The 25447-nt window shown below is 39.9% G+C and overlaps 2 protein-coding genes across 2 annotated transcripts; both read left to right on the top strand.

Moving 5' to 3' along the window:
* The first annotated feature begins 502 nt into the window (after positions 1 to 502).
* LOC116260487 (CDPK-related kinase 3-like) lies at positions 503 to 9001 on the top strand. The gene is made up of 11 exons (XM_031638869.2): positions 503 to 1252; positions 2634 to 2764; positions 3012 to 3053; positions 3154 to 3262; positions 3386 to 3464; positions 5141 to 5437; positions 5610 to 5719; positions 6997 to 7104; positions 7277 to 7339; positions 8154 to 8321; positions 8400 to 9001. Exons 1-11 carry the CDS (start codon positions 719 to 721, stop codon positions 8535 to 8537), a joined length of 1779 nt encoding a protein of 592 aa, XP_031494729.1. The 5' UTR covers positions 503 to 718; the 3' UTR covers positions 8538 to 9001.
* Positions 9002 to 20224: 11223 nt separating this feature from the next.
* Positions 20225 to 24975, top strand: LOC116260112 (probable lysophospholipase BODYGUARD 1). The gene is made up of 4 exons (XM_031638205.2): positions 20225 to 21095; positions 21251 to 21588; positions 21807 to 22006; positions 24322 to 24975. The coding sequence occupies exons 1-4, from the start codon at positions 20426 to 20428 to the stop codon at positions 24638 to 24640; spliced, it is 1527 nt and encodes a 508-aa protein (XP_031494065.1). The 5' UTR covers positions 20225 to 20425; the 3' UTR covers positions 24641 to 24975.
* The last annotated feature ends 472 nt before the right edge of the window (positions 24976 to 25447 follow it).

Consider the following 25447-nt stretch of genomic DNA (forward strand, 5'->3'; position numbering starts at 1 on the left):
ATTTTCTTACAGGACGATCTTAAAAAAAAAAATAAAAAGAGGCCATCACAGTCACAAGGGCCAGGAAGGATCCAGCCATTGGCACAATAGGACGCCTTTTTGTTTCTATTTGAGCGATATTAGCCCGGGCCCCATAAGAAGAAAAGAATTGGGTCAAGTATAGCTTTTGGATCCGACCCGGTCAAAGCAAGTTTTCGAAGGGCGCGAAAGGGTTTGACCGAGTCCACGAGCCTTGAGCCGAGCGCGAGCTGGGGGTCTCCTCGCCCACTTGCGCCCTCGATGAGATGATGAGCCCCACGCGGTTTTTGGTGCCTCCCGAAAAACACAAAAAAAGGGAAAAGAGGAATTGCGCTTGCACTCAGCAACGGGCAACGAGAGCCACCGGATCCGACGACTGCCCAGATAATCGTGCGCGGGAGATCTGCCCGCACCGAAACTGCTGCCCTGCGCTCGGTATTGGGTTGGGATTCCACGGTTCCTTTTTTTCGCTTTTTCTTTTTACCTCCCTCTGCCTTGGCGTCCTTCCATTGGAACCCTCGATTCCTCTCGTTTTTTCTCTTTAAGCCTTTTCTGACGTGATTCTTCTTCTTCTTCTTCCTCCTCTTCTTCTTCTTCTTCTTCTTCTTCTTCTTCTTCCGACTTTCGGTCGCTGGCAGCAGTCGATCCGAGCATATCCGGGCGAGGTTCCCACTAATTATGTGCTTCTGACCTCCGCAGAATGGGACTCTGCTACGGGAAAAACATAGCTGCAGATGATGATGCCTCCGGCGACCGGCCGTCCTCCACCTCCGTCAACGGTGTCCCCGCCCGCGGTTCCACTCCCGTGCACGCGTCCTCACCGAACCCATGGCCCAGCCCTTACCCCGTCTCCGCCAGCCCGTTTCCGAGCAGTGGAGGCGCCTCCGCCAGCCCTCTGCCGGGCGGGGTGACTCCCTCGCCGGCGAGGTCCTCCACGCCGAGGAGGTTCTTCCGGAGACCGTTCCCTCCGCCTTCGCCAGCAAAGCACATAAAAGCGTCGCTGATGAAGCGGCAGGGGCAGGCGAAGCCGAAGGAAGGTCCGATACCGGAGGACGGCGTCGACGCCGAACGGCCGTTGGATAAGAGCTTCGGTTACAGCAAGAACTTCGCCGCGAAGTATGAGGTGGGGAAGGAGGTCGGGAGAGGGCATTTCGGTCATACGTGCTCCGCTAGGGCTCGCAAGGGAGAGATCAAGGGTCAACTCGTTGCGGTGAAAATCATCTCGAAGGCGAAGGTATGCTTTTGGTTTTCCCGGGCGTTTAGCTGCGAAAGATTCTGGACCAATTGATTCACATGCAATTCCGACCTTCTTCTCTTCCTGCTGTGACGCCACTCTCATGGAGCAGTTTCTTTTCCTCCCCTAATTCGATCAGAAAATCCCTCCGCGATCCAAATCTTGAGAAACGGAAACTGAAGCTGTTTCTATTTTTGTTTCATGAAATTTTTGGACCACGATTCTTCGTGTACATTTTGTGACTGACGAAGCATATAACCTTCTATTCAGCACAGATTGAGTTCTTCAAACAGGCTCTTACACCTGCGCTGCTAAATGCACTTTTAGACTCCTGATTAATTTTGTCGCGGTCTGATGCATGGGGCGCTTCCTTTCGCTGACATGTGCATCTGGACTCGGTGTTTGGGATTTGTATTTGAATCGTCCACCTTGATTTTCATCCGCACGAACGGATGAAATTGTGCGGTTGATGTTCCATTACTTCTGTTATAAAGCATGCTGAACATCCTGCTTTGACATAATAAGCTCATTGATTACGAGCATGAGTTTGTAATTTTAAAATGCAGCTTCAGTTTCTTGTATGTCCTGACGGTTCCTCATCATGGACATAATCTCACTTACTAATGTTTATTTGCACAATGTGCAGCTATAGTGCCAGCTATACTGGCTAGAGAAACCAACTAGATAGTTTTGCTGGCCAGGTCAGAGAAACAAGGAGGATTATAACACGTGGACGTACAGTAAACTATGTCCCTGTTTCATGCATGACATCCTTATTGTAGCTCGTCTTCATAAAAATGTATAATGTTTATCCATATTTTTCTGCAAAGAGCTCATTTCTTGTCTAACCCTATTTTATAAAATTGATTATCTCCCTAACGGAGAAAATATATATAATTGGTTGCACGTAAGTATTACCAGTGTTTCGTTATGTGGCGCGGCGCCAATGTGCTAAATAGGTCGAATGCTTATAGACACTGAGAGGATTAAAAAGTTTTTAGTTTATAAGGTTATCTTCAGTCGACTTGGTTAGAGGACTAAAATGCAAATTATTGGTTAGCATACTTGAACCAAGTGAGCATAGACTTAGGTAAATGCACTTCCGACTGAGACCAAGGATAAAAGGTTCAGCAACCGCATCCTGATGGACCTGCTGGGGGCGAACTATTAATATTTCTATATAAAACGCAAGTTCTTGGGTATATATTTGTGTTCTGCATCTGATTTTTCTGCTTCGTTGTCTTTCTGAGGAAAATGTGCGCTATTTCAATCTTTCTTTTCAAATATCTCTTCCCAATTCTCCTCTTCTCTTGGCCAAGAGCATGAATGTTGGACATACCGCATTCGATTTGCTTGGGTTGACATTTTTCATATTTTGCAGATGACGACCGCTATAGCGATTGAAGATGTTCGTCGTGAGGTTAAAATATTAAAAGCCTTATCTGGGCACAAGCATTTGATCAAATTCCATGATGCTTGTGAAGATGCTAATAACGTCTATATTGTTATGGAGTATGTTCTCCTAGCCTTGTCTTATATTTGCTAAAAGTATGGCGAATCTATCTTTGTTATTTCATACCCTTGTTTCAGTCATATTCTTTATCTTCTCCCTTACCTGTCATATTCTACAATCTATCTTTATAGCTTCTGAAACCGACAATCATGCTATTCATGAACTTCCATTTTATACTTTGACGTTATGATTGTATTTTGTTTTATGCATCTTTGTTCCCACTAATCTTACATACTGTGTTTTCAGATTGTGTGAAGGTGGTGAGCTTTTAGACAGGATACTTTCTAGGTTTGTATTTTAATCCTGCTTGTTTTTTTGATCGTGTGGAACATGTTATATCAAGTAATTCTTCTTAATGTCTTTTTTCTCCTACATTATGGTTCTTTAGGGGAGGAAGATATACTGAAGAAGATGCAAAAACAATAGTCGTACAGATCTTAAGTGTTGTATCATTCTGCCACCTTCAAGGTGTCGTGCATCGTGATTTGAAGCCTGAGGTTCGTTAATGTTTCATGTCCTTGACTTTTAACGTTGATTCCAGTTTCTTGAGTCCATTCTATGGAAGTTTTGAACTTGTGTAGTATGCACATCTTTTTGACATTGTCAACATTCTGGAACAGAATTTTCTTTTCACCACTAGGGATGAAGATGCACCCATGAAGATTATTGATTTTGGACTTTCTGACTTCATTAGGCCAGGTAATGCTTGGAACATTGAAGTTAACATTTAAAGCAATTCCATCCAAATTAACATTTTTCCTGGACAATTTTTACATTTATCAGACCCTTACATGTACCAATGTGAAAGGGTTATTTTATTTGATTCATGCTATTTATTGCTTTAAATACTCCTTTTTCTGAATGTGCAATTAAGTTGCATATTAGCCTTGTGAATGTTATTCTCTTTCAAGCCCATGTCAAATTTGCATGCTTATTGCTTCCTCCTAGCCCTCTTTCTTGATTGGCAGGATTTATAGAAGCCACATAAATGGCTTTGTTTTGTGACAACTAAGATAATTATTGATGTTATTGTAGATAGATTTAACAATTAGAGGCTAGAGCAGTGAAACTGTGATGTTTTGTGGTGTTGGTCACAAGTGCAAGTTGGAAAACCTTTTGTACCCTTAGAGTTAGCCAAGAATAGGCTTTGCCTATCACAGTTTCTAGGTTCAAATTTTTGGAAATATGATCATGACAGCTTTCTTTTCTGGAAAGTGGTTGATAATCACTGTAGCAGTATGAATTCAAGGCAGAGCTTTTCCCAGGGCTGCATCACCATGTGCATACACAGGGAAGTCAGAATCTTTTCAGCAGAATACATTTTTTCACAGCTTCCTTTTCCACATGGCTTAGAAAAGGTACTAATTGAAACCACTGGCTGCACTAAGATGCGTTGAAATTAGATGCAATCGCAAGTGAGAATATTGGCCAGATGGTGGCCATGGCTTAAGAAACTCTGGCAGGAAAGAAGAGATTTACACCGAGTTCCTGGTAGCAAGCTGGATGGAGCATATTGTTGAAATTGAATTAGGAATATGGCAAAATGGTGAACTATACTGAACTGGAACCCCAATACTAATCCTAAGATCTTGTCCTTTCCTCTTTGTGGGTTTCTGTTGCTTGGCCACCTGCTGGCTGACAGTTCTTTCTTATATATTATTTCCGGTGGCGACCCCCTGTCATTGGTTTTGGAAAAATTAAATCGCTAGCTCCCAAGGCTCATGCAGGCAGATTTTGCTGCTGTACTTGAATCACAGGTGTATAAACTTGTCACATGCTTAGATAGTTGGTCCTGTGATGATGCCACAACTTCACTGATCCAGGGATCAATGAGCAACGTTTACAATGGTTGGCTTGAAGGGACCTCTTCTGAATCGTCTAGTGACAAATCTTCCACTTCTGAGTGATCCCATAGGCATTATGGGGTACTAGATACAGGTGCAAATTGTAAATAAGGATTCTTGCTGAACTCATTTACAATTGGAAAATATGGTCTTTTTACAGTTTTCCAGAGCAGAATAATTTTCTTTCTCGGTTTCTAAGTTGTGCGTTACATCTTTTCAGGTACTGTGATGGTTATAGTACTTCAAATGTTAGTGATGCTTGTTCCAAATTCATATAATTTGTACTTAAGGTATCTGACTTATATAGTGCTTACCTTTATTATATTGATACAAGTCACTTAAGATGCAGCCCATGGTTGACAACCAAATTATTGTTCTTTTTTTATTGAATTTGGTTAAAGTATATCATGTTTGAATTGGATTAGAAATCTTATTTGTTGAATTTTTCTTTTCATACAATTTTTGTACACGGATCTGCTGCCGTTTTGCATTTCTCTCCAGGAAGGAATTACAACCCTCTCTTTTGTGCAGATGAAAGATTGAATGATATTGTCGGAAGTGCATATTATGTTGCTCCTGAAGTTCTTCATAGATCATATAGTATGGAAGCAGATATTTGGAGTATAGGTGTTATAACATACATTCTACTATGTGGTAGCAGGCCCTTCTGGGCTCGGACTGAGTCCGGAATATTTCGTGCGGTCCTTAGGGCAGATCCTAACTTTGATGATGCACCATGGCCCTCTGTATCTCCTGAGGCAAAAGATTTTGTGAAGAGGCTTCTCAATAAGGACCATCGCAAAAGAATGACTGCTGCACAAGCTTTAAGTATGTTATCAATTGCTGTATATTTACTGAAGCTTTTGGTTTGGGATTTTATTGTGCCTATATATGCTTTTCCTTCTTATTTTATCTTTCCCATTTGGTTCTGACATGTTACTGGAGCTACTTTATACGATTGATCTAGTGAACATGGCAATTGTTTTTTCCCTTTTGCCAGCTCATCCATGGCTCCGAGTGGAGACTCGGCCAGTTCCTTTGGATATATTAGTGTATAGGTTGGTCAAATCTTATCTGCGCTCAAGTCCTCTCAAACGGGCAGCATTGAAGGTGTGCCTTTTATTATCTAGCATTGTCTGTCTATATTTGGTATTTGTTTATAGAACAAATCTGTTTATAAAATTTGTTCAATGTTTTGGTTGTTGAATTTCTGGTCATGCTGCCTTCATTGTTTGATCTAAGTACATCCAGGAAACCAATATGTAGTATTTTTAGCTGTTCGAATCTGTTTACTTTTATGTGAAGGTCCTTGCTTGGTGGTTATTTATAACCATTTTAGGTCAACATCCTGCTGAGTCTGGCACGCATCCCATGAAGTCCCAGCTTATTTCTGGGCCCAACCTTGACTGATTTGTTATCCTAACCAAGGCATGCATTAGACTTGGGCCTGCTTAAACTTAGGTTGGAAATGTGGCTAACATGCATTGCTATCCTCATTGACAATGATGAAAATGGTTCCTCATCACTGTTAAGACCATTTTCACTGGTATCACATCTTTTTTTGGAAAAAAAAAAGTGATATTAACGTTAAAAAGGGACAAATTGATAAAAACTGAAAAAATGTGTTCTTTTTGGAAAAAAAGGTAAAAATGAATTGGACGTGCTTTTATTGTGTTTTTTTTCACGTTTTTTTCTCGATTTTTCGTTTTTTTTTATTTTTATGTTAATCATGGATTAAAATTTAAACTTGAAGACTAAATTATTTATCGTCATTAAAACATTATTTTATCTTATCTAGTTATGTTTTGTGACCTCTTATTAGTTTCTCATTTATTTTTTTTTACCTGATTTTTATGATTTTTTTCTTTTTTAAAAATTGCTGAGATTTTCTCGATATTTTCTGAGAAAATAACTTTGTCAAAAAGTTTCCAAGGAAAGCCTCACAATTGAAAACCCAAGAAGAATATTTGTGACAATGGTTATTACTGAACAATTGAATTCTTAAATCGGACTATATGACAACTGTATCGGGGGTGTAAAAAGGCTGCTAGAAATAAAAAGTATGACTTCGAAAAGCAATAAATGCTTTATAATGCCCATATTGTGAAGTTTTAGGTACTCTTGCAGATGTCAATGCTCCTTTAGTATCTTGCTTATCATGTTTGAGGCTATTTTCCAAAAAACGCCAATTGTCTAGGATGCTTAAGTTACTGGATTGACATACTTGTTCTTGTTGGCAAATGCCTGCGATGAATTTCTCTAGTTGATTGTCTGCTTCCTTTTTTTTTTTTGGTTGGTTGTCGTCTAAGAAATTGCTGAAATTGTTTTTTATTGCTCATTCCCTAATGGAATCCTTGAATTTCTGAAATATCCGGTTTTTATTGTAGGCATTAGCAAAGGCTTTGACAGAGGACGAACTATTCTACCTTCAATCTCAGTTTAAGCTATTGGAGCCTAGTAAAGATGGAAGAGTTTCTCTTGAGAATTTCCGCTTGGTTTGTAATTGCACTTGTTCTATGTTTACTTCTTTAAAGTGTAAACCATTCTGCTTTTACAGGCAATAAATCTAACAATGCCCTTTGCATCACTAATGTTCATTGGGACTCCTCTCATCCATAAAAAATTATTCTAACGGCAGTAGTGATCCTTTAGTTTTGATACTTGCAGGCTCTCATGAAAAATGCTACTGATGCCATGAAGGAGTCGAGAGTCCCTGACATACTGAATACTGTATGCTACTAAACTTTTTTCTCTGAATCTTCTTTCTATATCTTAATCAATCATATGTGAATCCATAAATTCAGCATTTCACATATCAAGTTATTATATAATAGTTTATTTATTTATTTATTTTTTCTGTACATATACTTTCATATTATGACCAGTTTTTCCTTTCTATGGTGTATCTTTCTATTCTAGGCATTTTTTTTCAAATAGAAAACATAAAAAAGTTGAACAAGTTGAGCCACTAATTGGCTGACTGCGGCTGAAGCTGGCTGGCTGTTAATAAAGTTAAAATGGAATGTCTAATTTAGAATCCGTGCCATGAAAAGTCCAATTCCTTTGGTTACACGTAACACCCATATCAATAAAATAACTTGAGCCATTGACTGGAAAAATGGATAGCTTGCCCCATCCTTTTTATCTAATGTTGAATCGACAACCTATGCGTATAAATGAGAAAAAATTCTTTCGAATGTAAGAAATAAAAAAAAGCTGTTTTGCTGACAATTACATCTTTGGTCTGGTCATAAGAGCTCTCCAGAGATCCTGGTTTTTCTTGTATCACTGTTTATATCCTGGAATATGCACGGAGGAGAGAGGTTAGGCTCATTAAGAAAGAGATGTGTCCTTGTCTTAGCTAGTGGAGCCACGATTTGTGTAGGTTCCCTTTATATATATATATATATATATATATATATATATATATATATATATATATATATATATATATATATATATGGGAGAGAGAGGACCATTGATTTTTTTTTTTTTCTTGCTACTTCTACTTAAAATAAAACTTTGTTGTTGCCTTGTTTCGTAGATGGAGCATCTATCCATGAGAAAGATGGACTTTGAGGAGTTTTGTGCTGCTGCAATCAGCATCTACCAAATGGAAGCTCTTGAAGGGTGGGAGCAGATTGCGAACACAGCATTTCAGTTTTTTGAAGAGGAGGGCAACCGAGTGATCTCTGTCGATGAATTGGCTCGGGTAAGAAATACATCTAACCAACAACTCGATATAACTATAATGCTTCCTACCTGTTAGAGTAATAAAATCATTATACAGGAATTGAACCTTGGTCCAGCTGCTTATGCAATTCTCCGTGACTGGATTAGGCAATCTGACGGAAAGCTCAGTTTTCTTGGTTATACCAGATTCTTGCATGGCGTTACCTTACGCAGTGCAAATACTAGACATCAATAGTTTGTGCTAGGGTTCTCGGGGTTTCCCACTTTTAGCACCTGGTAGAATGTGTATAGATGAATACGTGGTGAAGTCCGTTTGGGGTTTCTAAAACAGTGAGGTCTCCTCGCTTGATGCTGATTTGTTGTGTGTCCCCGTGCCCCAGATTGTGTACTATAGAATGCCGTCCTTTCCTCTTATTTAGTTCAAGGTATAGATATGGCATGTGAAGCTTGAGAAAATTGTTTCAATTTAGAGACGACCTCAATGATAGAGACCCCATTTCAGAAAGGGGAATGCTTTTGCTGTTGCTGTAGGCGGGGAAAGAGTCCATCCGTGGGGTAGCTCTGTGGCTTTGTATCTGCTCTTTTATGATGTTTGTTCTGGAGACCCGCTAATGGCAGCACTAAGCTATACGAAATTCAATTTTCTGTAATTGATTTTTTGTGCAACTGGAAATATCAAAGTTTATATATTTTCGTGCATATTCCCGCCGCTTGAACCTTCGACCGACATGGTGGACCTCTATAATTAACGGCTTGCTAAGTTGATCGTGGTTAGGCATCTAGATGGCATCAAGAATGTGGTCGGCTCAGATGGACTTCTTGTGAAAATTATAATTTAGTCTAGTTTCATCAACAAACAAGTCCAGGCATAAAAAGTTTGCAAGTTAATCTCACTAATCACCACGCCTGAGCATAGTATCCATAAAATATATCAAATGGCCTCCCCTAGTGTATCATTCTAGTGTTCAGCTGGAATCCTCGAGACATCAGTCATTTCGGACAAAAATCTGAGCAATTACTGTGAATGTAAAAAAGTTGCGGGTTGTAGGTCACAGGGACTATGCTGATCAGAATCACGGGATTTGAAAGGTCTTGCCCGAGTGAGAATCAGGGAGGTTTCAGTGAATTAGGTTCCGCGATTTTAATTATAAATCGCAAAATGTTAACGAACTGCAAAAATGAGTGTTTAACCCTACTTTGTGGCAAGCCACAGCCGAGAACATTTTCTCTGAATGATTAAAAGATCAATAAGAAAAAAAACATTAATCTGTTAGGTTACAAGCTACTCGTACTTGCGCCAGAAGCACTCACATATCCTATCTCTCAAGGTACCTTAAATTACCAACATTTGAACACAAAAATATTGTAAGACTAAGATACTCAAAGTGAAGATTAGATGGTAACAGTCCATCGGCTTCAAGGAGTTGACCGGAAAGTTGGGTGAGATATGTCTGTGGTTTTATCTGAAAATTAGCAAAACGTTGATGTACTTATTGAACAGTCCTCGAGATTATGCTCACGTTGCGGCATTCGTGCATCTGCGGAACGCAAATCATTACTAACGTGCGGAATGTACTCGCACGTCCCGCAGAATGCCATTTGGGCACCAATGGTTATGGACGCCGTTTGTTAGTGAAGCAAATGCAACACCAGGAACGGACTTCCCGCAATATCAGGACAATATATCACAATGTGTTCCAAGCAACAAAGAAGTATGGACATGCCACTGGTGCACCTTCACCTGCCCATAGTTTAGCATTTTAGATGACTTCAAATAGTCAATGCCAATATTATGAAAACAGGTTTTATCAATCAAGGAAATAAAGGGACCTGTTCAAAAGCAGCATGCAGCAGCTACAACTAGAGGTTTCAGGTAAAAATTTCTCATGATACCGCACTATTGGGAGCAGGGTCTGGGTGGGTGTCCCAGTAAAAATGAAATGAAAAGGTACCAGACAAGGACGGGAAACGGGAATAAAGGACTTCTATAAACAAAAATCTGCGCCAGCTAATTTTGGCGTAAGTCTAGTTCAGATAGATCACTTGCAAATCCAGTGAAGAATGAGAAACAAAGTACATGCCACAACGAAAGCGGATAAAATGACTGTATCCTTGTATGTCTTTTCTTTTACCACAATCAATTTAACTTAGAGCTGTTTTTTTTTTTTTAAGGGTGAGTGGTGCAATCCACCGACTTTAAGAGAGACCACTTTCACCCCACCCGCTTGTTTCCTACCCTCACGTTCACAGATCATTCTTTACGACATTTTACAGTACAAAAGAAAAACATATTGAGACTTAGAAGTGATTACTTCAAGTTTAGAACACAAGTTCCTATAAAAGTGGACCATTTTGCCGTCCAGTGTCCTACAAACCCTCAAAGTTATTCTTTTCTCATTTCAAGTCACAGAAATCAACATGGCTTTGATGGACTTTCTACCTGTCGTGTATTCACTGGGGAACTTCTACCACTCCAATAAATCAGAACCACAAAAACCAAATATTCCAGTTAATGGGAATTGTTGATCTTTGCCAGCTGTACTCTAGAGACTTCTCATAAATATTATATCCGTACGCCATGCAAAACTTTCCCTCGGAGTAGAGAAAAGGCCACGTAAACATGCGCACTTCCTCAGCTCCAAATCTCCCTATTTATTGATCGCGTTCTCTCCATGTGAGACCACATGCACCAAATCTTGTTTCATCAATGGCAGTTACTATATTTACCATACATTTAAGCATTCAGCTTTACCACAGTGTATTCAATAATGAATCTGTCTTAAAGCCTGCTTTAGTGGAGGAACTTACAACATCATCAATGACTAGCATCGCATGAACTGGATTCGTCATTCAATAAAAGATACACAAACAACAGCATCTGTGCAATCAACGCACTTAAAATCCCAACAATTTAAGTGAACTTAGCACAATCCTTGCATGCTCTGCAAAATTGAAATAAAAAAGAAAAGCTTCTACTCAAGCAATTATTACCACCATAAGAAAACATATAAAAAATGACCTCCATACTAAAGAAGGACAAAGAGGAAGCCTTTATGGTGTCAATTACCTTAGTGAATTCATGAACACTGTGTAACCCATACGTAATTTTTACGGGAAGTATATTAGTAAGTATGAATAAAGCAAACATTTTAAAAAGTGGATAGTTAATTATTAATTTCATTTATCCTCCTTTTCGATTATTGGCCGTCACTACCTTTTTTCCGCACGTTAGCCACCACCTAAAATCGGGGAGATATACAACAAGGAGCGAACTTCTTTGTTCATTAAATATGGTTTCCCTGAAATTTAAACTTCGTATTTAGAAAATACATGATTACATGATGACCTTTCAATTACTAAAATGTTATCATGAGAAAGCATATAAAGACCCATTTAACCTAGAACCTTGCTAGTTAAAAGTACTGATCGACTGTTAAAAATTCTTATCATATTTATTTGGACCCAATTGAATCTATGTTACTTTAATTGTACATGCATACATGGTTGTAGTCAATATGGTATTTGGATCATGTTGGATAAACACACATGCATGGATATGATTACACATGTTGGGTCTGGATCTTGCACGCATTCGGATACGTCTATAGAGTATGTATTCTTATTTTGGTTATGGATGTGCATGAATCTAGTTTCAATGTCCAAATTATTTAAATAAATGAAATATTGCTTGTGATACATGAAACGTATCAACAAAAAATTATAGTTTTATTATTTCTTTTACTTTTATCAGTTGTTCATTATGCTTAGATGTGTAGATTACATGTGGTTAAAAGATGACATGATCAAATTGATAGTTTAAAGTAACTAATGAACGCTCATATTTATTAATGCATAATCTGGCCTGACAGCGTATGGTCTGAACTGTCCACAGAAAATGATGGCATGATATTTCGTGGCATGAGGAAGGAAACAGAGATTTGCCGTTCCACCTGTAGAATGAGATTTGGGGAACAACCCTCCAAGTTGTCCTTTTAAAATATGAAAGAACCTGGCTCAACCTGCAAACCTCTTACAGATGTAAGTTGGCTGAAGTCTAAAGTTCAATACTTACCAAGAGTTTGCCGCAAAACTGAAACGACGAAATGACCATTATAAGTTGAGAAAAGAACAGTGGTCAAGGATTCACAACAAGGAGCGACCTGAACATAGAAGTTCGCGAGTTGGGCAATGCTGAGATGACCCGGAAGACCGGGTGTGACTTTTCCTGTTTAATGAAGAAATTAAGACCGAATGGATTTAAACCTGGATTGGTTTTCAATGGTTCCGTGCTTCACTTTAATGAATAAGGTGACCGGAAGAAGTAGCACTAGTCTTTCCAACATATATATTTGAGTCTAATAACAGTAAGTTCCTATTCCCAAATAGCACCCTGATTACTTTGATGGCCACAGTACTTAATGGAGAACAAACCCTAAACAGTTGTGACCATGACAACCTTTCATTCAGTACACGAAGCAACTGCAATAGGAAAAAGAAAAATTTAAGTACCTGTTCGTCTGTCTCCCAAGCCTCAATAATTCAGCAGGCCATGGCCGCATGGCCCTACAGGAGCCGCGAATCCTTACCATGCACACCTTTGCTGCTCGGACAAGGCCTTCAGATACAAGCCTTTTCAAGGCCGTCGCCCACAGTCATGGTGGGCCCTGAGCACATGTCTGTACTGCCTCCCAGATATATGACGGTAGGTTGGCCCGCCTCACATTTTCTTCCCTATATCTGGTGAAGCTGTAGCTATTTTTCTTTTTTTGCTTATAATTGAGCAACCTACTTGTGTTGCAATTAAATATTATGCAGCAACGACCCCATGGTAGGTCTACCTCTTGCCATGGCAGTTTCCTCCCCCTGAGTGGAGTACATCACTGCCCACCACAGCCTGGACGATAAAAGCCTGGAATTTTCTTCCCGTTTCCTTCTCTTTCTACACTTAAGTGTGATGACAGACGCAGTAGTGACAGACTTCCCAAGAAAAAAAAGAAGTTGAAAATACTTTCAAGAAGACTTATTATAAAATCATGTGAACATGATGTGTGTTTAGTGTACAGTACACATGCTAAGGTGAATGAGGCTCTCAGTTTCTTTATTCGATGGGTGTGACTTCTGTATCGGGTTTTGAGTGTATCCCTGGCAGGAGACATGCGTCTAACTAGGTGGAGTGCACGCATAAATGGCATGCAACTAGCAGTGCAGAACAACTTTTACTAGAATATAAGTGTCCTTAATTTCATGCTCATCGGAAGTCATGTCAGATTCCGATTTGATGCAGACATGTCTGAGCCTTAAGCACTCTCTGACACTGCCGTATGATCTCATGGGAACTCATTCTTATCAAAGTCGAGGCCACCATCATCCATGGATGTATGAAACAGGTGGCTACCATAGCCTCACATATAAAACTTTAAATAATAAAAAAAAATTTGTGAGGTTGATAATAGCAACAGCACACAATATCGTCTTAGCGGTGGAGTTAGAGTTAGGGGGCTGGCACACTCCACCGTCAATTTTTTTAAATTTACATGCAAATTAAAGGTAATAATTTATCATATATAAAATTTTTAAGAAATTATATTTTGGTTTTAAAATTTGAGTTTCCTTTTAAAGTTTTAGGACTCTGCCTCTACATCTAGTTCCTATGAATGTAGTAAAACGTGACAAATAGCTATTCAGATCTGACCCATTCGTATCCCTCATTTCAACTGACCAAGCCTTCTCCATTGCTAGAAATGCAGCAATATTTAGGTCCTGCCATCCACTTCTACTTGATTATTTCATCATATTTCTTTTGGTAGGGTATCTAGCTAGGTAACCTTGTGAAGATATGCTTACGATCATCAGATCTAGGAAGGGCAGACCTTGCGAAAAGATAATTAGCTTCTTGAAAGGGAAACCTTCGGATTGGTTAGGTAGAGAAGCCATTGCAATAAACCTTCTTTTCATTTACGCACTATGATATGAAGCAGAGCATGACCTGCTTTTACAAGATCGAAATACACATCAGAAGCGATCAGTACCTACAAGGCACTCACTTAGATTAGATGATCATCTTTCCTAATTCCATTTCACAATTAATATTCTAGCGGTCATAATTGATGACACGCACAGAACTTGTCTGATCTAAGATCTCACAGATTTGATGGTCAATTTCTTTTAGGAAATTGAGACCCATCTGCAGTACGATATCGAAAAGGTTTGGACCCTAATTAATCTGACCAACTAAGGTTAGGTGGGGACCTAAATTAGATCCGGCTAACGATGGTAAGTTTCAAATAACAGGGCTCTTCAAATTCACGATAGTAGGTTCTGAAACATACCCACACCCGAATGACTGAGTCTCGTAACTGTGAAGCCATATATACCTGCCCAAGTAGGTGAAGAGTTCAATATGGGGAGGAAGAATTCATAATCTGATAGCACAGATTCGGTTTAGTTAGCCGTAACTCTTTTATCTGAAACAGGAAAAAGGGGGAGAGAGAGGAAAAAAAGAAGAAGACCATTCAACATTTTAGAAAGAGAAAACTGTTTCTTCGTGACCTATCCTTCCATTGAATTTGCAGGAACGCCACAAGGTAGAGTTCAGCCATAAAAGCATGAACCCAGTCTGCGGAGGTACCCATCAAACGTACTTCGACATCAATGAGATTTGAAGCAGGGACGTAGAAACTGAAAACCGAGCCCAAGCAGTGACGTTAAGTGAATTAGACCGAACGGAGGTGTGGGCCATGAATCAGCTAATAAATATTGTCATATTTATTTAAGAAAGAAAGAAAGAAATATAAATAAATACCGTCTGATTCACCAACTTAGAGGAGGCGATTGAATTGATAGCGATGTGGGTGGGTCGTGGGATGCATCTCATTCAGCGAGATTTGGGGAGACATGCGTGGTACTTTTGCGTCTTACTTTAATTGTACCTCATTCATTATGTTTGCAGTTTTGTGACAATCTTTTATCAAGATAGGTTTCACCTTTCAACTTTAATTTAAAATATGACTTTAGTAAGTCTTTCTTCTTTTTCCTCCAAACACTGATCTTACTCGTAGGAATTATAAATCCATCCTCACGTTTGCAGTTTGCACTTTCAAATATTTAAGACGGCCTAGCTCCGTGATTAATTTGATTCAAGTCTTCATCACTTGAATCGTTGTTAGCAGCTCATTCATTTTGAAAATTCTTGTATATGCTATTTTATGGACTCATTGTTTTTCCTTTTCCAAGGATACTTCTAACATTTCGTGAATAGCAAACGGTTTTAATCGATAAAATTTAAACATCAAGGATTAAGGTGTTATACAGCCAAAGACAAATTTATTAAAAACATTTTAATTTGTTAAAAATTTGAGTTCTTCTACGATAATCAAACGGCCGGCCATTTTTCATTCTTATCGTTGCCTTTTAGAAATCTCTGCATTAGTCGCGCTTTTTTATATCATAACGTCCACCATCATTCAAACAACTCCCAAGTTGACAGTTAACTTTGGTTTAATGTTGCCCTTAATTAGGCTTGGGGCATCGGGCCGGCCTTGGCCACAGCTCGTAATTGCAGCTTAAGCTCGGCCCGACACCTCCTAAAACCAGAGTCTAAGCCCTGCTTGATTAAAATGGAAAATATATTTTAAAGTATAAATTAATACATAAATATAAGTAATTATAATAAAATCTATATAATTATATATATTAATAAAAATAATATTTTATATCAAGCCAAATCAGACCCCGTCGAGCCAACCCAGGCCGGCTCACCACACTTTTTTTGGGGCCAAAGCCTGAGTCTCGCTAGGTACCAAGTACCCGACCCAATGTCCAGCCTTACCCTTAACTCACCTTAATTAAGAAATAAGGTATGAGGTAATTATATTGTCAAGATTTTTTTTTCTGTGAATTTGACAAAAAAATGTTTTATGCTTAAAATTTCAAAAGTTGACAAGAAAATCTCGTTCACAATAAAAAACTATGAGCTGAAAAAATTGGATTCTGTTGATTATTAAATTATCATAAGAGTAGGCTGGTGAGTAGGAGGAGTATTTCGTCCTACTACCAACAAGGGAGAGAAAACTCCCTCACGACCCCCATCATCCGAGGATGTAGGCCTGCTTTTGGTGCTTCAAGTAAAGTGCTTTTGCTATGCTTCAGCTTATATATAGTCTCATTTTTTTAAAGGACACAACCTATCAACCCTACCATGCAATACTTATTGCACTGTCATCCTATTTAACATTAAAAAGAACGTGTCTTCTCTTCTACATGGATTTGGATATTTTGACACATCGTCACATATGTGAAGATAAGCTTGTTAAAAGGCCTTTTTTACTTGGGGGCATCCAAATTATGTCCCAGTTGAAGACCCTGGACCAAGTTCCAATCCGTTAAGACATTCTAAAGATTAATATTGCCTTCGAAAACTTGATATATCTAAGGGTTCACCCCAAATTTTCCACCAGAAGTGGGTTAAGGAATTTTTATTTATTAGTTTCTTTATGTCGAACATCATTCTTCATGAGACAAGGGCAAGACTGTGCTTATGACCAAATTGAGAGTTTATCATTTGATTAGTTTTCTCAAGTTAATTAAACGGCTCTACTGCAAAAGCTTAAGGTTTTTAAAACTAAGTTATTCTTTTATTCTGATGCAAACCTAGTGGGAGAAATAGGCCTCCCAACCATTTCATTAAAGCAAGAGAAAACAATAGACAAAGGAATGAAGAATGAAGAGGGCAGATACAGAATCACGAGCAAGATCTACAATACTGGCTTCCAACCCAACGGCAAACCATTCCACGGTCATCCAGAACGAAAGTGTCACACAAGCCGACTTGTGTAGGCAATTGCTCATACTGGAGCAACGGAAGGATTTCAAAACATGCTGAATTGAATTTGAACACCATGTTTATGAGCCGAAAGTGAAGCGAGTCAAGGGACGCTTCTAGCCTCCAAATGTTTAATATTTTTCTTCCTCATTCGATTTTTCCTTGATACCATCACCCTTCATATTTCTTTCTTATTTGATTTTTTCTTTGATGACTCACCCTTCCCCTTCCTAGTCCTTGGAACTGAAGAGAACAGATACTGAACTGAAATAAGATTCACAAGAATGGCAGAGAAAATCATTAGTTTTCTGACTGAAGTTTATGTTGGTTTCTTAGAACTTCTCTATTCATTTGCATCGCTCTCGAGCCTCTAGTCACCTATCATCAGCAAGGCCGTCGTAAGTTAAAGAGCTCAATCGATTCCCTGAGCGACTGATCCCGAGTCGTAAAATATTACCCACTTGGGGATTTCTCGTATAGGTGCACGAGTGATTTTCCCTGAAGCTACCAGCTCGTGCTACATCATGAATTCGTGGTTGGTTGGATCTCATTAATTGTGATTAGAGTTCTTGAACAGGTCCAAGTCGTGGAAAGAATCAACTCCCTCACGGGTTCTCCATTAAATAACTTGCATGAGAGATGTGAAGAGATAAACTGTGTGCGTGGCTGTGTGCCTGTCGGCCCAGTGCAGAAAGTCCAGATGGTGTCGGAAATGTCATTTTTAAATATGATCAATCACAATGCTTCACTGTTTCAAGAATCAAAATACTCCAATATTTCGTTGGCACGCTCCCATTCTTTCTTTCTTTTACTTCAAATTAATTCATACGCAATCTCATACGAGTGAAGTCAAGATCAACAGCATCGTTGATTTGGCTCTCATTAAGAACTAACCGAGTGTGGCTTCATCCCCAGTCTTCCTTCGAGCATATTCTAAACAAAAAAAGACGATCGACATTGTTCAAATTGTCAATCAGTTTCCTGGTTATAGTGGACAAATGGGCACCAATACAATTTTCAAAAACAATTCATATTTGAGCATGTGTTGGGAACATATATTCAATCAAGTTATTAGAAGTTTTGAGCAAGTTCGGTACGCCCATAACCTTGGGTCTTGTTACCATCATATAGGTGTTTTACTTTAAAGCTCTTTAAATAGATTACAGCCTGGGTCACGCTCATCAAAGCATTCATCAGTTTTGAGACTATATGTGTTGCAATTTATGTCAATGTATCAATTTATGCTAAAAGACACTTCAAAATCACGAAGTAGAGGTCTAATTGAACTTGGTTATATGCACAGGCCTGTGCACATTTTGCATTGTGCGCAGATTCCTATGCACATCACGTGCTCATAGAAGTGGGCCAAGGGTACAATTATCATGCTTTAAAGGCTGTGCACCGGGTGCATGTAACGACTTCCCAGGTCTACCATGAGATGATGAATCTTTCTTAATAGAGAAAAAGTAGCATCTCAAATTTGCAAGTGACCTGAGAAACATTTTCACATCAAAAGGTTTGTGATCAGCGTTTGGTAGCAAGTCATCTCTAAATGTTTGTTCATCACTTATATTGTGTCACAGTTGTTTGTTTTTTCACTTGTCGAATGAAGGAACTATTTAGCAAGTTAGCACGGACCAGACCAGCGCCAGGGTCATTTTCCAGCAAGGGTCATCGAGTTATTGCACTTGTTAACTTGCCTTCTGACAAGCCATCTAGTTTAAGCTTGGTTTTCTTTTTCCTAGCAGTACACTTCAAAATGAAATAATCAGATTTCGTAATAAAAGATTCTCCAAATAATATACAATACGACGGCATGCAAGTATATCAGTATATGATCAAGCACATAGATGGAAGTACACGTACACAGCTGGCTGGATCGAACTCTTCTGTGCCCAACGAAAGATCAAGTACATTTGGAATCCTAGAGTGGCATCTGAGTCAAATCTGACCATGTGGTCGTGATTGTCATACTGGTGTTCCTAAATGCCGATTTTCCAAAAAAACTGCCACAAATGCCCAAACTCTACAATTTTTAAAAAGAAAAACACTTCTTTACATCAAGAAGCGCGAGTTCATAGTTAATAAGCACGCAGATTGATCATGTGGATCTCATCTACGTGGAGAAACTTGATCAAAATATCATAAAGCGCTGAGGGTGGAAGGGAACCTCCAGATAAGCTTTTAAAGGATCCCATCTGTCGAAAAAATATAGATTTTATTCAGAACTGTAGTCAAATTTCAGTGGCAATTAAGGGTTCCAACTAACAGGCTTCGGAGTAGAGTTAATACTTTTCAAACTGCAAAAGAGTCGAGAGTTCGATACCCGAGGCCTGTCGTTGTTGGCATAAACTGATAGTCTTTCTATTCTAAACCCCTCGATTATTCCAAGAAAAAAGTCTAATTTGTGTACGTCATGGATTTCATCAACCATCTGCCCTACTCGTGACTTTTACAAGGTCAAACTTAAATCCTTCCCCATGGATTCATCCAAAACAGATCGAGTTTATGCTGATCATGATATTTCAAACAGTAAGTTACTTTGATCTACAAAAAATTTTTTTTAAAAAAAGGTTTCATGCCTCCCAAAATTTATAGATAACTAAGAAGATTAAAGAAAGAAATTGTGGCTGGGCCTCTGCAAGTACTCTCCCTGCATTTACTGGAAGAAAGTAAAGAGAAAGACAGCGGCTGGCCCTCGAATTTTCACGATTTCGTCGCATCGGGCCGGCCACTTACAGTGACGTTCGGCAGTGTTGTTGCCCACTTGTAGGTCCACCTCTTCCTTCTGTGGGATGGTTCACATGGTAATGAGCAGAACAATCAAGAGAGAGAGAAAGAGAGCGCAGTATGTATCCATCTATAGGCTACGCGTACATAAATACAAAGTACGTGTCGATATAAGTAAGGTGGCGGAGCCGGAGGGAGAGACTTGTGTTGGGGATGGTGGGTTCAACTGCCACCTACTCCTTTACCCTAAGCCAGAAGAGTTACTCAATGAACACTGAACTCATTTTCTGATATTTAATGTTGGTACCTGCCTAGCTAAGTCTACTTCACGCCATTTTCACTTCCACTACCTTACCTTCGTACTTGTAGGACACCCATGCCCCAAGACCAGAATCCATTTGATCGCAGCACTACCCCCATTCCACACCATCACACTTATTAGGCAGCTGGTGCCATACGCATTATTGTGTGACTTGTGTGTGTAGTGGAAGCTCCTCTTCTTCCTCCTCCTCCCCCGTCGCCGTCCCGCAACCAGAACCCACGAAAATATCTTAAAGAAAACAACCGCATATATGAGTGTTCCTTTAAAGGTAAGGAGCAAGAGCGGGAGAAGTGGGGGCAAAGGGAAGAGAAGGGCAGAGGGAAGAGCAATGGCTCAGGAGAAGACTGTGGGGTTGCTCTTCCTAGTCGCCCGTAGAGTGGTCGTGGACGTGCTCAGCTTCCTGGTATTCTTCCTACTCGATCTTCTCGACACCATTCTCTGTTACCTCTTCAAGGTCGTCGACTTCTTCGTCGAGAACGAATGGACGCCCTGTTACTGCTCCTCCGGCAGCGACGCCATCATCAGCAGCGGCAACATCATGGTATCCGAGCAAGGGCGAATGAAGATCGTCTGCATCTCTGCGGACAAGCTCCAGCTCGAGGATATCTCCGACACTCTCTACTCGCGGCCGTCCATCTTCTCGGAGATCTCCGGGTGGACGGCGGCGCGGGTGAGGCAGATCAAGGGGATGGAGGAGGCCGGGAGATCGAACAAGGCACCTTCACGTGACCGGCGCCGGAACGGCATGCTCAGGTCCAGATACCGGATCAACTCCACCATTGTTGAGATGCTACAGGGGAAGATTGGGCGTCAGATGGATCGCCTTCTCCCTCGCTGGTCCGACTGCTACTGCTCCAAGTGCACTTCCTGGGTCACCTCTCCCAAGCAGTCTCTCTACGTCCGTGCCAATGGTCTCAAAGGTAATAGTTCTCCGCATTCTGCCGTAGCTTGGCTACATGCGTTCGCTGCGCTTAATTAATAGATCTGCTTTCTCATGGTCAATGTCTTACGGTTTCTTCTTTATAAGCAAACACTATTACTTATCTGTTTCTCATTGTGTGTTTCTTTTTCGAAGAGCCCAAGGAAAAGGAGGTCACAGACGTTCTCTTCATCCATGGCTTCGTGTCCTCCTCCGTGTTCTGGACCGAGACCCTATTCCCAAACTTCTCCGACGACGCGAAGTCGAGGTACAGGTTCCTGGCCATCGACCTTCTCGGGTTCGGGAGGAGCCCCAAGCCGGCCGACTCGCTCTACACGCTCAGCGAGCACGTTGACATGATTGAGCGCAGCGTTCTGAATCCCTATAACGTAAAGTCGTTTCACATAGTGGCGCACTCGCTGGGCTGCATCATAGCCATAGCCCTCGCCGTTAGACACCCCAACTCTGTGAAGTCTCTCACCTTGCTCTCGCCGGTAGGACTCTACGGTCTAGCTATAATCTGCTTCCTCCAACTTTGCATTCTTGCATATTTTTGATTCGCTTGCGTTAGTAAATGATGATATTTATCGAACATTTATATGAGAAAATTTTGAATGTAATGCGGGAGAGTCGAAAGAGCTGCTGTCTTATAAGTAATTTGATTAAATCGCCAAATGCCGGCGTTTAACGAAGATGTTTGTTTACAAAGCAGCCATATTTTCCGGTGCCGGAAGGAGAGAATGGCAGCCAGTACGTGCTGAGGCAGGTGGCCCCCAGGCGAGTGTGGCCTCTCATGGCATTTGGTTCGTCGGTGGCTGCTTGGTATGAACACATCAGTCGGATTTGGTGCCTGGTGGTTTGTAAGAACCATCGTCTCCTGGACTTCCTCGTCAGGCTGATCACCAGAAACAGGTAATCTAACATACATCCACCATTCTGGCCATCGGCCGCCTCTTAACTCTTTTTCTTCCTGGACCAATATGAAAGCATTTTGTCCTCCACTATTTCCACACAAAAGAAAAAAAAAAAAAGGAAAAAGTTCTTCGTTGTATTGTTTCCACTGTAGAAATTGAAGAACTCGAAGATGCATCACATTTATTTTTCTAATTCATGTTATTCGAAAAGATGACGTCGTACATGTGCGTATATGTAAGATAAGAAATTAAGAATCAGTGCAACCAACAGCCAACCACTTTACATCTGGGTTTTGTAGTTGGGCGGAAAGGCATATAATGTGCTCTCTTTTTTTTTTTTTTAAATTAGGAATTTTTATCGGTTAATAAACTATTAATGATTTTCTCTTTTGGATGCTCTAGAAATTGTTCTTGGCGTGTTAATTTGGCCGTTTTTTGGGTGGTCAATTAAGAGAGTATGGTTGTTGAAATTTGGGAATTTTTTATTTTGACTTTTCTTCGCTTTCGTGACGTCTCTTTCACCCTTCAATGACCTATGATTTTCAGTAAGCGCTTTAAGATTCGGTCACCATCTTTTGATTTGTTTGGGAGAGGGAGGGTTTAGGCACATATAGTTTTCAATAGATAGTCCACTAAACCAACTTAGGGACGTTGCTACCGATGTCTTCACTTGTATTATGCACTTTTTGTTCATCAAACTTCTTATTCTTTGGACGTATCGACGAATAACATTCTTTCTCCGTCAAAAGTCCGATTTCTTTTCAAAATTCGAACTGAAAAATTCCGATGTCTCTTCTTTGATTTGGTCATGAGAGGAATAGTAGAGGAAGAGATCTTAACTGTGGTGGACATAAACTAGACATTGGGATACCACTTTTATATCTAAATTTCGAATATAAAAAATTGTTTAAGCTGCAAATACTGAAATCTTCAGCCTTGCGTCAAATTTTGAAAATCTATGCGACCTGTTGTGTTGTGTTTAAATACGTTTCTGTGCTTAACGGTTTTTATGTATCTATAAATTTCTTCTGAAGGTCTATTTTCTTGGACAAAATTATGTGGGAAACATCGTAGGACTTGTCATTGTCAACTGCGTTATTATTTGTTTAAGTTAAAAGGTAATCTTTTTTGCCCTTCTAATAATAACAAACTAAAGCGTAAATTTTCCTTAATCTGACAGCCATCAAGTTGGCAGATAAAATTGAATATACTTTTCATTTTAAGCTAACAACATATTCAGTGTTCCCCGCAAAAGTAAAATACTAGTTATAAAAAAGATTGCTTCATTTTTTTTCTTTAGCATAAAAAAGTAGAAAAAAAGATGCCATACTCATATCCAAAGAATTAGAAAGGAATAACATTTCAGTAAATTTTCAAGAGAATAACCGACCATCTTTCGGCGTCCATGAGAGCATTTTTTAAATAAAACTATTAACCTCATGACCTGGACTCCGAAACCAAAATGTTTTTAATTTAGTAATCAAGATAAAGTTAAAAAAATTTTGTTTTTTCAGTTTTTTATGGATTGAGAAAGCTCTGCTGTTCATCTTCACATTCTTCTCAAACCCGTTCCTAGGTTTGAAGGCATTAAAGTCGCATCCATGTGGTTAGTTTAGCTAAAAGCACGGCCATAATTACGAGAAAAACCAGAAACTTCTTAATTTATCTTGGCAATCTTGCCCAGTGTGTATAAAATTAACAAAGCCAGCTTTGAAATGACCTTAAAAGACTGTGCGCATTTAATGTGGTCTTATCTATGAAGCCGTAAATCACATACACATGCATGCAATTAACTCTTTCTTTATATATATATATTTATATATGTAACACTCACATTGGAGCATCTTCTCACATTGAAAGTGACTGGAAAGAAAGAAAACAGAACTTGATATTATTAAATAAAAAGGAGGGAGGAGGGTGGGAACTCCGTAAGTTGAGGCTGTTCAGAATTTATAATTCATCGTAGGCACTTGTCCACCGAAGCTCAACTTGCCTCTGCTACCGTCATGCTTGCCGCTGCTTCACCTCTACCACCGGAAAACGGCTCGTTTTTATTGAACTCCCCAATACGAACTTCATTTTCTCTTGTAATCTACCAAATGGGGACCCAGATCTTGAAAAGTATCACCTCTTGGCCCCTCTGATGGTGGGTGGGAGACTATCTACAGGTCCAACGAACGAGTGCTAAAATGATCATGTTAAAGACGTTATCTTAGCGACAAGATTGACTACAAAATTTTTATATACAAGTATAGACATAGAGTCAAAGTTGTTGTTTAACAAACGAAATTAAGTTTATTGATTGTCCTGCAGGATTCGAACGTACTTGGTGGAGGGGTTCTTCTGCCACACCCACCATGGGGCCTGGCACACGCTCCACAACATCATCTGCGGGACGGCGAGCAAGATGGACGACTATCTGGAGCAGGTGGCGCGGCTCAGCTGTCAGGTCACCGTCCTCCATGGGGCGGACGACGAGCTGCTGCCCGTCGACTGCAGCTTCGCCGTCCGGTCGAAGATCCCGAGGGCGAGGGTGAAGGTGATCGAGAAGAAGGACCACCTGACCATAGTGGTGGGCAGGCAGAAGGCGTTCGCCAGGGAGCTGGAGGAGATATGGAAGCCGTGTTCATGATAAGGAGTTGCTTCGAGATGTGTGTCGTAGTGCTGCAGACGTGATGTGATGTGATGTGATGTTATGTTATGTGAGTCTTGATATGTGAAAAAGCAAGCAGGAGCAGGAAGAGAAAAAAAAAAACAAAAAACCAAAAAACTCTACCTTATAAGTTATTAAAGACCCACAAGGGAGAGTCTACAAATGGCAAATAATAATCCACAGCCACAACCACATGTAATCCTCCACCGCCACCATCGTACGTATATTAATTCTTCACCCTCTCTTTCCATGCTTGTGCAATTAATATTCCTTCTTAAATTGGCCTGTGGTTCTTATAATAATTCTTCACACTATTCTGCTCTCCCTCGCACTCTCTCTTGCTGCAATGTTGCCATGTAACTATTCTATTTATCAGCTTAACAAGCTCGTCAAGTCCTTTATTCTATGGCAGATGACAATTAGTGATATGAGAGCATCGATTCGGTAGGACAGCGAATGATAATAAAACATCTCGATATAAAAAGCCTTCTTTGTGCAAAAGCATGAAAGAAATCCACAAACGGGTATCAATAATATCCCCACGGCACTTAAGATCAGACAAGTATGTGCGGAAGAAAATGATGAACGTTTTCTTCATAAACGAAAACTCCAAACGCCTTGCTTCTTGACTGTAACAAGTTGGTCGACATGGATTTATAGGGGATCTACCTAACATACGGTTGGAGATATCATATATTTTCGAGATTCGGTTGTTCAAATCAATCTTCGAAAAGAAGGGTCAAGACGGTTCGATGCCTGCCTAGCGCCTGTACCAGCAACTAGTGA

The sequence above is a fragment of the Nymphaea colorata genome, chromosome 9, assembly GCF_008831285.2.
Source record: "Nymphaea colorata isolate Beijing-Zhang1983 chromosome 9, ASM883128v2, whole genome shotgun sequence".
Lineage (NCBI taxonomy): Eukaryota > Viridiplantae > Streptophyta > Magnoliopsida > Nymphaeales > Nymphaeaceae > Nymphaea > Nymphaea colorata.